General features: G+C 56.0%; 1 protein-coding gene across 1 annotated transcript in view; it reads right to left on the bottom strand.

The window, feature by feature from the left end:
* Positions 1-15,947, bottom strand: part of HMCN2 (hemicentin 2) — a 135,210-nt gene that overhangs the window by 34,275 nt on the left and 84,988 nt on the right. The window contains exons 50-66 of the mRNA XM_081065560.1: positions 14,640-14,813; positions 14,405-14,518; positions 13,728-13,870; positions 13,217-13,367; positions 12,374-12,592; positions 10,597-10,710; positions 10,016-10,203; positions 9,254-9,350; positions 8,315-8,476; positions 8,050-8,163; positions 6,955-7,157; positions 6,210-6,291; positions 4,646-4,777; positions 2,281-2,424; positions 2,034-2,193; positions 1,820-1,944; positions 1,235-1,418 (exon numbers count right to left, since the gene is read on the bottom strand). Of these exons, the coding sequence (XP_080921686.1) occupies positions 1,235-1,418; positions 1,820-1,944; positions 2,034-2,193; positions 2,281-2,424; positions 4,646-4,777; positions 6,210-6,291; positions 6,955-7,157; positions 8,050-8,163; positions 8,315-8,476; positions 9,254-9,350; positions 10,016-10,203; positions 10,597-10,710; positions 12,374-12,592; positions 13,217-13,367; positions 13,728-13,870; positions 14,405-14,518; positions 14,640-14,813 (2,506 nt within the window). The remainder of the gene's footprint in view (positions 1-1,234; positions 1,419-1,819; positions 1,945-2,033; positions 2,194-2,280; positions 2,425-4,645; positions 4,778-6,209; positions 6,292-6,954; positions 7,158-8,049; positions 8,164-8,314; positions 8,477-9,253; positions 9,351-10,015; positions 10,204-10,596; positions 10,711-12,373; positions 12,593-13,216; positions 13,368-13,727; positions 13,871-14,404; positions 14,519-14,639; positions 14,814-15,947) is intronic.

Below are 15,947 nucleotides of genomic sequence, written 5' to 3'. Positions count from 1 at the left end.
ACTGGCCCATGTGGGAATTGAACGGGCAGCCTTCGGAGTTAGGAGCACAGAGCTCTAACCACCTGAGCCACCGGTCCGGCCCCGTGAAATTTCATTTTTATATCTATTTATTGTCCATCCCCCTCCCTCCCCTCAGCTGCAGGGGCAGAGGCTTCATCTCGCTCACTGCTCTATCTCAGTTTCTGGAACTGCAGCTGGAACAGTAAGCACCCAAAAGTGTTGCTGAATGCACGAATACTTTGCTTATGCACCTTCTTCCAGGAAGCCTTCCCGGATTTCCTCTACCCCAGGTCAGGCTGAGTCAGGTGCAACCAGATGTTATCCCCTGGATCTGTGCCTCCTCCACTGGACTGTCAGAGCCTAAGGGCAGAAGCCCCTTTCACCTCCGGAGTTCCATTTGGGGGTGGAACTTTCTCCATCATAAACCTCTGTATGTTTATATTATTTTTATTCTAAAAACCATTCAGAACTATTTTTAAGCCTGTAAGCAATAATATAAATGGAGCCACTTAAAAAAATTTTTTTAATTGCCTTATTTATGAAGGGGGCTAGTCCTCAGAAGTATCTGGTATGTGGCAAAGTGATGTATTTTACTTACTTACTTACTTACTTATTTATTTATTTATTTAGGAGGGCACAGCTCACAGTGGCCCATATGTGGATCGAACCAGCAACCTTGGTGTTATTAGCACCATGCTCGAACCAACTGAGCTAACTGGCTGCCCCAGATGGAGCCACTTTAAAATGGAGTTGGAGCTACCATCCCAGCGGAACCACCGTGTACATCTTATGTCTCATATTTTTGGAATGTTAAAACAGGGCAAAGTAACCTTTGTTCTGGGCCTAGGGCAACACTGTGCCCAAAAGAACAGTTTGCAAAGATAACAAGAAAGCAGTTATTATGACTATTGGACTGAAAATAAAAACATCGTTTAGAATTAACATCACTATATTATGTTATCTGTGCCAATAGAAACCCCTTCCTTCTAGGATGTAATTGTTCCCCTTTCCTTTCTCATAAATGCTCCTTGCCTTTGTCTTCTAATCGAAACACTATTTGGGCTTCTGCCTGAATTGATGATTCCCAAATAGCTGTTCTTACTGATCTCAATAAATGCTTGTTGCCTCTCTCTCGGAAAGCCTTTTATTTTTAGGTTAACAAACCCAAGCTGCCTGAAGAGTGTGTCTGGGCGTGTGAGCCACTGGCCAGCGGGCCTGGGAGCTGCTCCCTTACCTGAGGATGCGGCCAGAGCCGTGGAGGTGGGTGCGCTGGGAGAGTGGAAGGGGCAGGCCGTCCTTGAGCCAGCTCATGTGGATAGGTGGAGAGCCCCGGACAGGGCACGACATGCTCACCAGCTCCCCAGACCTGTGCAGCAGGGTCCCCGTGCCCTCTGACCCTTGCTCAATGGTGGGAGGCACTGGTGGTGGGAATACAGAAAAAAAAGGAACAGTGAGAGGGTCTGGGGAAGGGCCCTGAGGAGGGAAGGAGTCTTCTCTGAGGGAAGTTCCAGGAAAGTCACTGCATGGGGAGCACAGCCTCCCCCGTGGCTCCTTCCTCATCTCCTTTATCTCTGACTCTCCCGCTGCATCCCTGGGCTGCAGTGGTGGTGCCTCTAGTCTGAGGATGGAGCAGAGGCCCAGAGAGGTCACCCCGAGGCCGGGCCCAGTGTGGGCATGGCTGGGCCTTGAACCAGGCCTCCGCACCCGCCCTCATCACCCTCCAGGCTCCCCAGGGGAGGCCCTATGAGGGCCAGGCTGCTGCAGTTCTGGGGCGGTGAGGCCGCTCGCTTCTCCTTGTCCCTCGTCCCTTGTAACTCACCCAGCACATTCACAGTGTGCAGCCTGGCGTCCTCCCCGGCCGCGTTCTGGGCCACGCAGGTGTATGCGCCCGAGTCCGAGGCCGTCAGGCCCTTCAGCACCAGGGAGCTGCCGTCCACGTAGAACCTGCCGCAGGGAGGGAGAGCCAAGGGCAGGTGCGTGAGAGCCAGGTAGGCCCTGCTCCTGGGCCGGGGAGTGCACAGGCCAGGACTTACCTGAGGTGGGGGCCCACACCCTGGCCCAGTGGGCCACCGTCCTTCAGCCAGGCCACCTCGGGTGGTGGCTGCCCATCGGCTTCGCAGTCCAGCCGCACCTCCTGCCCCTCCAGGACACTGTGCTCCTGCGTGGCACCCAAGCTCCGGATCCTGGGGGCCACTGTGGCAGGGGCTGTGGTGAGGCCCAGGGCAGTGACAGGGGCCGGAATGGGGGGTACACAGGGGAGGGTGCAGGGCACAGACGTACCCAGAACAGCCACCATGAAGTCCTTTCGGGCCTCGGCCTGGGCGTTCTCAGCCACGCAAGTATAAGTGCCAGCCTGGGCTGGCTGCAGGCGACTTAGCTGGAGGCGACCTCCCCGGGAGACCACGCCATGGGCCACACTGCTCTCTGTGGGACGGATGGGCGTGCCAGGACGTCACCGGTACAGACCCACTGCCCAACGGGCCACCACTGGGCCGAGACACGAAAGTCCTGGGATTCCCTGAGGAGGTCCTTCCCCACACACAAAGCTGGAAAGACCCCAGGAACCTTGGATCATGCACGCCCTTCTGATGCTCGTAGGGAAACTGAGGCCCAGGCAGAGGCTGGGCCTCTTGCCATCTACATCACGACCTTCCTCAGCCTGGTCTTTGTTCTGTTCCTTACAACCCTTTTCTATTTCCTTCCACTGGGACATTTCTTTCCAAGGGACCCCACTCCCTTTAGTATCTAGGACTTGGTCCTCTTTCTGTCACCTCTCAGGTTGACCTCACCCCCTCCCACCCCGACCCCCTCCCACAGATCAAGGTGAACCAGCCACTTACTGACCCTGAGGCAGGTCAGCCAGGGGCTCGCCCGGGGCCCTGCTCAGGCTGCACGCCCACCCCCAGCCTATAACACCTCCCCCTTCATTCTCTGCAGCTGCACTGCGGCTCCGAAGCCTTCTCTACCTGTAGCAGCCCAGGCTGCTCTGCCCTCACCCAGATGCTCATCCGTCCATCCAGCCCTTCAACACAAAACTGAGTAACTACTACACATCTTCCCATGAGCTAGGAAATGAAAGATGAGCGAAAACACAGTGCCTGTCCTCAAGGAGTTCCAAACTCATCAGAGACTGAAACAGGCACGATCCTGTGAAACGAGTCCTGGGAAGCCCCTGACGGAGCCAGGGGTCATTGGGCAAGACTTCTGGAGGAGGTGAGTCTCACCTGAGACTCACAGGTGAGTACGTATCAGCCAGGTGAAAGTGGAGGTGGTCAGGGGAGTCCCGGCTGGGTGTTTCAAGGAGGAAACAGTGTGCCAAGAGGCGGAGGCTGGAGAGAACTGGGCCCAGGGCCACTCCACTTCCAGGTGTAAACCAGAGAGAAAGGAAAGCAGACGCCACATGGACCTTGTACACAGATGTTCACAGCACATTGCTCATCAAGGCCAAAGGCAGAAACAGCCCAGAGGCACATCAACTGACAAAGGGATGAAGAAAGTGTGATACAGCCACAAAATGGAATATTCGGCCATAAAAAAGACTGGAAAGAAAGAATTTAACTTAAAAAAGGAATGAAGCACTGACACACGCTACAACATGGATGGGCCTTGAAAACACGATGTTAACGGGAAGGAGCCAGTCACAAAAGGCCACATAGTGTGTGACTCCACTTATATGAAATGTGCAGAAGAAGTAAATCCATAGAGACAGAAAGTAGGCTAGTGGCTGCCTAGGGCTGAGGTGCGGGGGTGGAGGTTTGGGGGAAAATGGGGAGTAAAGGGAAATGGGTATGGGGTTTCCTCTGGGGTGATAATGATGTTCTAGAATTGATTGTGGGGATGGTCTGTGAACATACTAAAAATAACTGAATTATACGATTTAAATGAATTATATTCTCAATAAAGCTGTTATTGATGGGGGCAGGGGCGGGGGTGCAGACACATGCATGAGGAGCCAGGAACAGCTGGGTCTGACTGGAGCACGCGTGGAGTGGGCAGGGAGAGGTGGGCTGGCCCCTGGCCCCTCAACACACAAATGACACACTCAAAGCTGCACTTTGAGGTCCCTTCCGCCCTGTGCGGGGCCTGCACTGGAGGCATGGAATGGGCCCAGGGGACCAGTGTGGGGGCTGCTGCCCTCATCCAGGGGCTGACAGTGGTGGCTGGCACGGGAAAGGTGGTGGGTGGAGAGCAGTGGGCTGGCACCAGAGGCGTTTAGCAGCTGATGAGACCAGAGATCTGCTGACCAACCATCAGGAAGAGAGAGGGATAAGGGCGAAGGCCTGAATGGGGGACCAAGGGCCTGACCGGCACGGAGCTGAATGACTGGAGAAGGAGCAGCTTTGGGGGACAATGCCAAGCCGAGAGGTGGGCCGCTTGAGCTCTCAGCACCCATGCTGCGTTTCTGACCTGAGGGAGCTAAGGGTACACACACAAGGAACCTTTGGGCCCATGGAAGTGCTTCCCGATGAGGGGATTTCAAGGGCCAATAATGTTGAAAGACAAATAGGGGGTGGGACCAACATGGCCCTGCCAGCCTTTGATTTGGCCAAGTAAGAACAGTTAACAACCAACAACTCCCATTGTCATTTCATTAAATAAAGGAATATTTAGCACTGAAAAAATAAGAAGGACCCAATGCACTCACCAACGGGCATTCTATCCTTCAGCCAAGTGACAGTGGGTGCAGGGACCCCGGTCACATCACAGGTCAGGACCAGGGGGCTCCCAGCCACTTGGCTCACTGTCTCCGTCTTGGGGTTCTCAAATGTTGGGGGCACTGCAGGAGAGAAGCCAGATTCCCAGAATCTTAAGACTCTGCTTCCACTTCCTTCCTCTCAGGCAGATCAGGGATGTTTGAGAAAACCCTTCCCTGTGGCTAAGAATTGACATTTATGCTTTGCCATTGATGAAGATATGTATTGCTGTATTTACAAATAGAACCAGCAGCTGGCTGTTTCAAAACATCTACAAAGCAGAGTCAAGGAGAGGTCCACTTAGCCCAAGGACGGTAAATGCATGGCTCAGGCACCAGCAGTTCTTAGCCTATGCCAGGACAGACATCACTAATCAATCCCAACACTCTCTCCTGCCCCACCAGGATGAAGTCATGCACCCCAGGCAATGGTATTCAATATGGCCCAGGGTAGGATCCTTCCACTGTTCGCCTGGTGGGGGGGCTACTGCTTTGCCATTTGTGGTCAACAGCTGGGATCCCTCCAACCTGTCACGCCCCCATCTTGCACAGCAATTTTAGTTGTGTGCAAGCCAGTCACTCATGTAGAAATTACATTTCCCAGGTTCCCTTGCAGCCTGCTGTGGTCAATTGCCCAAGTTCTCACTAAATGGGAAACAAGCAGAAGGGACAATACAACTTCTGCATCACTCATTTAAATTTAAAATGCTTGCCTTCTACTTCTGCTCTTTTCTGCTTTCTGTGGGCTGGGACAGGATGCATCGTGTCCCCGCTTCAACCACGTGAGCAGGGACAACACTCTAGGGGATGGGAGATCAGCAAGATGGAAGGATCCCGGGTCCCTGAACCTCCACCTGGAGCCGAGCTATCCGCCAGCCTAGACACTCACCTCTGGGTTTATGGATGAGAGAGATAAACTTCTCTCTCATTTAATCCACTATGTTTTGGGGTCTCTTTGTTACACAGCTAAGTCTATGCCCTAAATGACACAACATCTGACCCCAAGAAAATCCAGCCAAGGCTTCATCCTTTGGTTCCCTAGGGAGCTCCAACAGGTTCCCCCCAGCCCCCAGCTTGAGCCACACCCAATCAAATGCCATCTATGTTCCATCCTTGGGCTGATGGGACTGGCCCCTCAGGACTCACGACCAAGGTGACATGGCCCTAGGCTGCCCAAGTGCCTGATCTCTCTGGGCTCCCATCCTAGTGCTCACATGCCAGGCCCTGTGCCCAGCCCTTCGGGGACACAGTCATGACAGTGCATTGATTGAGGGTTTCCTGTGTGCCTAGCAGGCAGGTGCTGCTTCCAGCATCTTTTACGGAAGATAAACCTGTGGCTCAAAGGAACAAAGTCATTCTGAGCCCCACACAGCGAGTTCTATTCAAATCCTGGTCTTTTTCATTCCAGATCTTGTGCGACCCCGCCTCTTTCCAGCCACTGCCCTTCCCATCCCTGGCAGCCTTGGGTGCTGGTAGGTGTCCCATGGCAATGCTCGCAGGCTGGTCCCCGGCTTACCCTGGATAAGGAGGACGAATGTCCGCATGGCTTCCCCGGCCGCATTGTTGACTTTACAGCTATATAGACCTTTATCTGACACCTGGGAAAGAAAACACATAGTGACAGTGTATACGTGGCTGGGGTATCTAGGGCTCCCCCAAAACATCCAGGTCCCAGAACCTTCCAGAGCAGGGACTCCCCAAATATGCTGGTCCTGCTGGGAACCAAGGGGAGACCCGACACTCTGGCCTTTCCCAAGAGCCTCAAGAAGCAGGAGGGCTTCTTGAAAAGTGAGTGCACAGGCTCCAGGCCCCCACCCTCCCCTGGGCTGCATGGCAGCTGAGCCTGGAGGGGAGGCCCCCTCGTTGTTGGGAGGGAGCTGAGCCAGGAGGGACGGGCCGAGGATGCGTTTCCAGAGGAGCGGCAAATATCCAACAGATACGTGCAAGTGTCTAACCCAGACCAGGGAGGGAGGGCTGACTCCCAGGCAGTCACCACTAGAAGGGCCTAGAATAAGCTTCTAGATCCTGGGGAAGCTGAGGCACGTGGCAGAGAAAGGACCGCTCAAGGTCGTTCCATGAGTCCGTATGGAGCCCTGTGCCCTTCCTGTTCTCCCGCCCCAGAAGTTTGGGGTCTCGCAGGCTGAGAAGGCAGCAGCCCCTACACCTTGCCATTTAGCCACCCACCTCCCCCAGGTTCACCAGGGCCAGGAGGCGACATTCCCAAGGCCTCACGTGGCTGCCCATGCTGCCGGATCACTCACCTGGGTGTCCAGGATTTCCAGCCTCTGCCCACCTTGAAGAGCGTGGGTCCGCGGTGCTAGGACTAGAGGTTGCCCATCCTTGTACCAGGTCACGGCTGGCTCGGGGAGCGAGTCTGTCTCACAGCTAAGGACGGCCTTGTCCCCTGCCCTCACCGCAAACGCAGCCTGGGGGCCACTGGGAGCCTGCCTGAAGGTGGGGGGAACTGGGACAGGGGACAAGCAGAGTGAGGTGCCTTTCCCATGTTCCTCCCCAGCCCCAGTCACAGGTAAACAGCCTCCAGAGGCCCACGGGGGTCCCACAGTGCACCCCCACCTGGAGGATGGCACAGACCCAGGCCAGCTTGCCAAGGACCTGCTGGGTGACCTGGGAAAAGCCTCCCGCCCTCTCTGGGCCTCTACCTCCTCGATGAGGGAGGTGCTCTTACCCTCCTGGGCTCTTTCCTATACAGGGTGGGTCCCACAGGGTTAGAGCCCTCCATGGGGTCTGCACAGCCCCCTGTCTTCCCAGTAAACCAATTTAGAAGCACCCTCCCCCCCTCAGCTGTGAACCCACAGGATCCATCACACAGTAGATGAACACGCACAAACGAATGAACCAGCCCAGGGCTAGAAAGAACCTTCCAGTGAGTCCTGGCTCATGACATTTTAGGCCAGCTCTTCCTCAAGAGGATTCTGAAGACCAAGGGCCCCGAAACAGGCTCCATGCAGAGAACCACGTGAGCAATCAGGCTTGGGAAGGGGCCTTCCCTTCTTCAGCTTCAGAGCTCGCTACCCACCAGGCACTGAGCTAAGCGCCCCTATACCATCATTTAATCCTTATACCAACTGTCACCCACAGATGAGAGACCTGAGGCTCAGAGAGGTGGAGTGACTTGCTAAAGGTCACAGAGCAAGGAAGTGCACAGCTGAATTTCAAACCCAAGTGCGTCCAACTCTATAGACCATGACGTAGGCCACCACACTGCCTGGACACCGTCGCTGAGGGAGGGCGAGGGGCATCCAGGCTCCCCCGGGGCCTCCCTTGGCTGCGCCGCCTGAGGGCTGTGGGGCTGAGGGGCTGCATGATGGAGCCGGGGGCATACAGACAGGACGTACCCAGCACGCTAAGCCGCACCAGCTTCTGATCTCGGCCGGCAGCATTGAGGGCCTCACACATGTAGATCCCAGAGTCCGATGGCTGTGCCCGCGCCAGCTGCAGTGTGTGGGTACCTGCCGTAGGGGGGTGGGGAGCCAGCCCCTCGCACCAGCAAACGCACCAGCCCCCAGGTCCACGCCCTCCCAGACTCACGGCCCGGTCCCAGGCTTGGGGAAGCAACTCTGGCTCCCCACAGAGCTGGGTCCCAAGCCTCAGTTTACCCACCAGGCAGGAAGAAGACCTCTTCTCCCAGGGCGAGGGCGCGGCTGTCCTTGTACCATGTGACATCGGGGCTCGGGTGAGCATGGACATCACAGGGGAGGGAGACACTGCTGTTGAGGATGGCTGTCACCTGTTCTGAGTTCAGGCCTGCGATTCGTGGTGGCACTGTCCCCATGTACCAGGATAAAGAAAGACTTTTGAGAATACGTCCTGGCAGAGGAGCAGAGAGCTACAGAGTGAGGCACAAGGCCTTTGCGATCTCCTGGCTCTTCAGAAGCAGCTGCAAACACCTCTGTGCAGCAGCCCCTATTTGTCATAACTATGTCACAGATGAAAAAGCAGGAGCTTGGAGATCAGAGAGGTAGAATCACTTCTCCAAGGCCACTCAGCTGCTCAGTGGCAGAGCCAAAATATCAATCCATATTTGAGTCTTAGACCTTCATTCCTGAGGCCACAGCTGCCCCACATTTGGAGGCAGAGCTCACGGCCACTGAGATGCATGTGTCACAAGAGAGCAGAGGTGGAGAAGGCCGCCTTTGGGGCGGTGAGACCCACACTGAGTGACCCTCTGAGTTTGTTTCCATAGCTGCAAGATCGGGCTAACCTCCTACCTCTGCTGGAAGGAGTCAGCCCCATGCCAGGTACACAGTAAGTGCTTTATAATGGTGCTATAGGGCCTTAGAAGAGCCGTTCCCTGACTGTCCCCTAGTGGGGTTAACCCTTAGTGATCAGGGTTCCCCAAAAGCTCTCTGTCCAGGCCAGGAACCCCAGAACTCTAGGTGCAGCCCTGGGGCCTCGGTGGGGGTACGAGTGGAAGCACCGAGGTGGGGCCTGACTGGGAGGGACCAGGTGCTGTGTCTGCCTGAACAGTTACCTCATGGAGCATGCAGAGCTCCTCCTCGGCTGGGGAGCCCTGGGGGCTGCCTGCTGGGCCCAGCTCACCTTGTACCCGGAGGGTGAAGAGCTTCTCCGCGGAGCCTGCCGGGTTCTCGGCCACACACATGTAGCTGGCAGCATCGGCCACCTCTGCTGTGGAAACCTGTGGGTATAGGGAGGTGGTGCCTGGGCCACATCACAGGCCTGATGGCTCTGGGTCCCCTCCACAGGAACTGCTGCGAAGGCTCCCTCCCACCACACCAGGCACCAGGGGGACCCCCTCAGAAGGCCACCTTTGTCTACAGAGAGCAGAGCTTAGGGGCTCCACTGATGGGCACACATACCCCATACTCATCTAGGGCTTTCTGTGACACTTGGGGGTGTGGGGTTGATGCTGAGTGATACCCTGTAGCAAACTAGATGGCGACCACGTGTCCCCCAGCCCCGAGGAGGGCTGCTCTGTGCTGTGTTGCGCATCAGGGGTCCCGTGCAGCTGTGTTTGGACACCGGGTGGCCGAGGGTGCTGCCCGAGGGCCTAGGTGCTGGGCACGGCTGTGTTAGATGTCACTCCCACAGAACGCTGCGTGTGTGGCATTGGGCTGTAGGTGTGGCCGGCAGACACGTCCTTTTCAGGCATCACCAGAATTTCTAGGTGTTTCTGTGAAGCCCTGTGCCTGCCAGCGAGGCATACTATGGCAGGCTGAATTACATCCCAGGGCCTCCACAGAGGCAAAGAACCTCATGTGGCACAGATAATGGCAGCTCCTTGGTTCCCAGACAAGCAGTACTCAGATGCGGCCTTTCAGCTGCACCTCAGAATGCCCTTACCTGCAAGACCTGCCCGTCCTCCAGGACCTGTAGCTGTGGGCTCGGGGAGACAGGCAGCCCGTTCTGGAGCCACGAGATGGTGGGCACGGGGTTGCCCAGGGCGGGACATTGTAGGCTGACAGTGCTGCTGGCATTGACGGTCACCTCTTCTACCAGCTCCTCCGTGTCACCCAGGATCACAGGTGGGGCTGGGGTCGGGGAGAAGAGAGTGAGGAGCAGGCAACCTCACTGGGAAAGGTCCCTGGGGAAGGGTGTAGGCATGGAGGCGAGAGTAGCACTTGGTGCCAGGCGCTGGCTAGGGCTCCTTGTGCCCTACTCACCACCCCCTCCCAGGCTCTGATGCAGCTAAGGATTCTGGGGCACAGAGAGGGCTGTGAACTGCTCAAGGTCATACAGCTAGGAAGCAGCTGACTTGGGATTCGACCCCATTCCTGTCTGGTTTCAGAGCTCAGGCTCGTAACCCCTGTTATCAACATCCAAGAACAGCTGGACTGAACATGCTCTCCACTATGACCCCTTTCAGGGGAGGCTCTTATGGTGCCTGCAGACCCGAGCCCCCTGTCCCCAGGCCGGCCACTCACTCAGCACCACCAGCTCATAGTGCAGCCAGTCCTCTCCCACCTCATTGGAGGCCTTGCACGAGTACCTCCCGGCGTCTTCTGCACGTACCAGGGGGATCTGCAGGACCCGGCCTCCTGTGGGGACAGGGGCACCGTGGCCTGAGCAAGGGCCAGGAGAGGACCTGGGACATAGCACTGCCCCCCACCTGTGAAATGGAGAGAATCACCCAGGTCATGGGGTGAGGAGGTCAAATAAAGCACAGGAAGGCTGCTGTGTGCCAGGCCTGGCTGAGCATTTCCTGCTCTCTGACTGTGTGCTGTAAACACTCCCATGTTACAGATGGAAAAGCTGAGGCTTCCCAAGGGTATCCAGCAGTGCTGAGCCCAGTTCCCTGATGAGGGCAGAGGGAAGGCCAGAGAGCTGGGCAGGGGCTCTTAGGAGGCAAAGAGGCAGCTCCGGGCTGTGGTGGTTGGGGGTGGGGGGTGTTACATGGGACCCTCCGTGATCCAGAGTCAGCCAGGGCCAGACCCTCGTATTTCTAGGGGCTGGAGTTGGTCTCAAGCAGGGGCCAGGTTAGAGTTGTGGTGTGCTTACATTCTGAGGTGGGAGGATTGTTGGCCCAGGCTGTGGTGGGCTTCTGACCAGGGTTAGAACCAGGGGCCCAGAACCAGGGGACAGTGGTTGGGATTAAGGAGGGAGTGGCCGTGGCTGAGGGTCATTTGATGGGTGAGGTTAATCTATGTGCTCAGGATTAGGAGTCCGTGGCCAGGGTCAGAGGTCCATGGTGGGGTTGGGGGTTAATGGCTAGGCCTGGGGGTCAGTGGCTGTGGCCAGGGTTCAGTTGATGGCTGGGATTAATCTGCGGTCAGCGTTTGAACCAGGGGTCAGCACGTGACTGAGATCACTGTGTACCCGGGATTTGGGTCAATGTCCACATCACAGGGCAGTTTAAGGCGTCAGTCCAGGGGCTCCTGACTGGAGCAAACAGCCTTCAGTAAACGTTGCTTCTCTCAGATCTCCAAGAGGCCACCTTCTTTTGCAAGCTCCAAAGTACAAACCCTGGGCTGACCCTGCTCCTTCACAGGCCTGTACAACCCACCTTAGCTCCCCTCCCCACCCCTGCCCGACGGCCCCGCCATTGGCCCAAGCCTGGCAGGACACGGGGGATCCTGAGCCGCGAGACCGCCGAATCCCCCGCGACAGGGCTCCGTGCCTGGAATTCTTCCCAGTTCTGGTCCAGCCAGGGGGCGGAACCAGCACCCAGTGAAGCCAGACGTTGCTAAGCCCCACACCAGAGCCTTTTAATTCAAAATTGTCCACGAAAATCTATTCTAAAAAGGATGGTTATAAAAGGCTAAAATACTTAAAGAAACAAATATTTAAAGCAGTTTAAAAAAAAAGTCACATGAGCCATGAGCTTGGACCCCAGTGTGGTCCTGGGCCAAGTGAGGTTCTTTCACATTAGGGTCAGATGCAAATAAGGGGAATGGCTCCCCCTCTGGAGAAAGACGCTAGCTTTGGCCAGTTGTTTCGGGACATCACAGATCTTGAAGCCCACAGGTGGGCACAGCCCAGGTAAGAACTTCTGCTCTAAAACCGGAGAACTCTAGCCCCGGTTTATAAAAAGCAGCTTAGGTCCAACGTGGTCACGGGCCCTGCCCCAGGTCCCACAGCACGCAGCACACAGGAGAGCTCAGAAGACTCGTAGGAAGGCGGCTGTGGGACCGGCTCTGAGGTGAGTATGCCCCTGGTTCCTGCCTGCAAATGCGCCCCCTTCTCTGAGCAGCTCTGGCCTACCTTGCAGAACAGACACCCCGTCCATGGCGGAGAGGGGCTGGTCCTCCCTGTACCAGGTGAACTCCGGGGGCGGCATGGCGTTTGTGTCACAGTGCAGGTATGCGGGGTTGTTCTCCACAATCTCCCGGTATTCTGTCACCCTACCCTGGGCCTCCTCCTCCTGGGACAGGAACTCAGAGGCTGCACTGGCATCACCCACCTTCTGGAACATGGGGGGCACTGGGGGGTACAAAGCCATTAGGACACACAGCTGAGGGATGGGAAAGCACCTCTGCTCGAAGAGCCACCCCCAGCCACCCCCCAGGACTAGAAATCCCACCGTGCGAGCCAATTCCTTAGGTGAAGGTGTTTTTAAAATTCACTCACTCCTTCAACCAGTGTTTACAGAGCGATTACTGTGCTTGGAACCAGGATAAGGTCCCTGCCCTCTACTCAAGTCTAATGGGCTCAAAAGACTTCTCGTGACACGGTGTTATTTTTCAGGGGAGGAAGGCAGATGCTAAGCTTTAGCTGGTTTGTTGACTGGAGCATAGAGGCACAAAATCATCAGCTTTTAGAACTGGAGGGGCCCCTCAAGGCCGCCAGACTTGATCACCCCCATTTTACAAAGGCAAAACCAAGGCCTAGGGGGCAAGGATGTCCCCAGGTCATGAAGCCAGTTAATGAAAGAGCCCAGGCCAGGGGCCTGGGGGCCAGACCCGCCAGACGGCAGTGAGAAGGCGTCCAGGCAGCCCGGAACAGCATCGTCCTGCCGGGCTACTCCAGAAGCACCGACACTGCCCACCGCCGCCGTGCCACCCCCAGTCCCACACCCCCCTCCGGGCCCTGTTGGCCCCCACACACCCTGGATGAGCACGTGGAACTCCTGGTCATCCTCTCCAACCACATTGGTGGCCACGCACAGGTAGCGCCCCGAATCGGAGACCTGCGTGGGCTGGATCTGAAGCAGCCGCCCGTCACCCAGGATGTAGCGCCGCTCATTGGGGGTCACAGGCTGGGGGCAGGGAAGAGGGGACACAGGGATCACAAGGAGGGGCAGAAAGCACCCACACAAGTGTACTTAGATTTTAATAAAGTTTTAAAAAGACAACAAAATGGCAGGGCACCCTGATAACTTAGTAAAACCAAGTTCATTTAACTTAAAAATTGGAAGAGAATTGAATGGGTGGATACAGGGTTCACTGTTGATGACATTTGCTCCCTATTCCCTAAAAGAGTAGGATTTCTGATTAAAATGTAAAGGGTGAGACAGGGCCCAGGCCAGCTCTGGGGCCAGGTGCTTTGACTGTCTTTTCTGGAAGATTCCAAGCAGAACCGGGGGACCCAGAGGTCGCCCAGGGAGTCCTGCACTCACCCGTCCGTCCTTGTACCAGCTGATGGTGGGCGGAGGTGTGGCCCAGCATTCACATTCCAGGCTCAACGTACTGTTCACCTTGGTCTTCACTTCCTTCACACCAACCTCCCCCGCGGGGTCGTCCTTGGAGATGGAAGGGGGGACTGAAAACCACAAGGGGGTCTGAGGAGCAGGTCTGGGGAGGGGGTGCTGAGAGCCTGCGCTCACCGGGTCCCATGGCAGTCCCAGGAATGGGGTGCCGGCTCTGGAGGGTAGAGACCTGGAGACCAATCTACTCTTGGGGCTGTTCCCTTAGGGGCGAGAGCGTTTGTCAGCAATGGTTACGGGACAGTGCAGATCTGAGGCAGGGGGATTCCTGGGGTGACCTCTGGGGCCCTTCGGGGGGTCCCAGGTCTTAAGCTGTGGAGCCTCTGGTTGCACCACAGAACAAGTGGCAGAAGGAAGCCAGGATGGGTGTGGGCCTGGGCATCCACGTGGCCCAAGTCCTAACTCACTGGCCCCTCCTCCTGGTGTCCTTGGCCCTAAAATGGGGACTGACCCAGCCAGCCCAGCTGCCTGCTGACTGTCAAAGAAGACAAGTCACATAAAGGCGCCCGGAGTGCCCAGTGTGGCCCAGGTGCCAGGGCTCCAGAGGTCCTGCTGCCCACCCAGCCAGTGCCCCACAGGTCTCAACTCACTGAGGACTTCCACGTGGTAGTTCTTCATGGCCTCTCCGAGCTCATTGGTGACCACGCAAGTGTACTGGCCAGCGTCTTCCTTTTGGGCATTCAGGATCTGCAGCCCGTGGGTACCTGCTTGAGGGGCAGGGCTAGGGTCACCCCCAGGCATGAGCTCAGGCTCACCAGTCCCTTCCTCTGACCCAGTCCATAATGTGTCACCTCTTCCCTCCCTCCTCCCCCCAGAGGGCATCACCTGGGAGCAGCTGGATGTTGTTCGAGGCCTCAAATGGGGTCCCATCCTTCATCCAGGTGATGGTGGGGGAGGGGAAGGCCAGTGCCTCACAGATCAGAGAAATGGGGTTGTTGATGGTGACGGTCACCTCCTCATCTGCAGTGCCTTTGGTCACCCCCAGGATGGTGGGAACCACTGTGGTGGGGGGTAGAGAGGGTACTTGTGAACAGAGATCCCCAACCCCGGCCTGAGGATCCAGGAAAGTCGGAGACCCTGATGTTTAGCTGTGGTGCTTTGGCTATTTGCATTACACAGATGGGAAACAGGCTCAGAGGAGCCCGGGCACCGTGCAGTCAGATGTGAATTCAGGCCTGGGTAACCCAGAGCCCCGACTCTCCACCACTAAGCAATACCATAGGGGGAAGCTGGACAATTTCTGCCTCAATTTCCCCAATAGCCTCTTTTTTAAAATTTTATTGGGGAATATTGGGGAGCAGTGTGGTTCTCCAGGCCTCATCAGCTCCAAGTCGTTGTCCTTCAATCTAGTTGTGGAGGGCGCAGCTCAGCTCCAAGTGCAGTGGTTGTTTTCAATCTTTAGTTGCAGGGGGCGCGGCCCACCATCCCATGTGAGAACTGAACCAGCAACCTTGTTAAGAGCTCGTGCTCTAACCAGCGGAGCCCTCTGACCACCCTCCCCATAGCCTCTTAACATCTAGGTTATCTAATGTAACATCTAGATTACCTAATTAACTAAGGTAACCAGAGCCTTCTCAATTGTTTGTGTTTCCAATTTGTGCGGCTTCCTGAGTGGAGGGCAGAATGGGCAGTGGAGTTTTGTGTCCTGCTGAGAATAACTGTTTTCATTGGTCCTAAAATGTCCTCTTTCAGCCCCTTCAGGCGACTCTCCCTTTTACCATCTGCACTTTTAGAAACAGATTTTACAAAACCAGTCTGTCCCTCTCATTTGCTAGATCCCTTTTTCTCCAGCCTAATACCACAGTTGGTGCTGCATTGCCCTCGGGACACGGGCGGCCTGGAAGGCATCTCATCACCTTTCTAAGCCTCAGAGCTTCACCAGTGACATGGGAACAAACACATTATCCATCTCCTAGAGTTGTTGTGAAGATTCCAACCAATCAGGCCTGTCCAAATGCCTGGCTTATGATAAATGTTCAACCAATATAGCCGCTCTTATCATTTTTGTTGTTGTTGTTGAACTTGGAGAAGTGGAAGGAAATATAGTAGAGTGCTTTGTAGGAAGCTGTATGTCAGGAGCTGGTCACCTTGGTTCTTTCTCCTGCCAGCATCCAGTGTAGACAGAGACGCCCA

Source organism: Rhinolophus hipposideros (genome assembly GCF_964194185.1).
Source record: "Rhinolophus hipposideros genome assembly, chromosome: 11".
Lineage (NCBI taxonomy): Eukaryota > Metazoa > Chordata > Mammalia > Chiroptera > Rhinolophidae > Rhinolophus > Rhinolophus hipposideros.
This window is presented reverse-complemented; position numbering and strand designations above follow the sequence as displayed.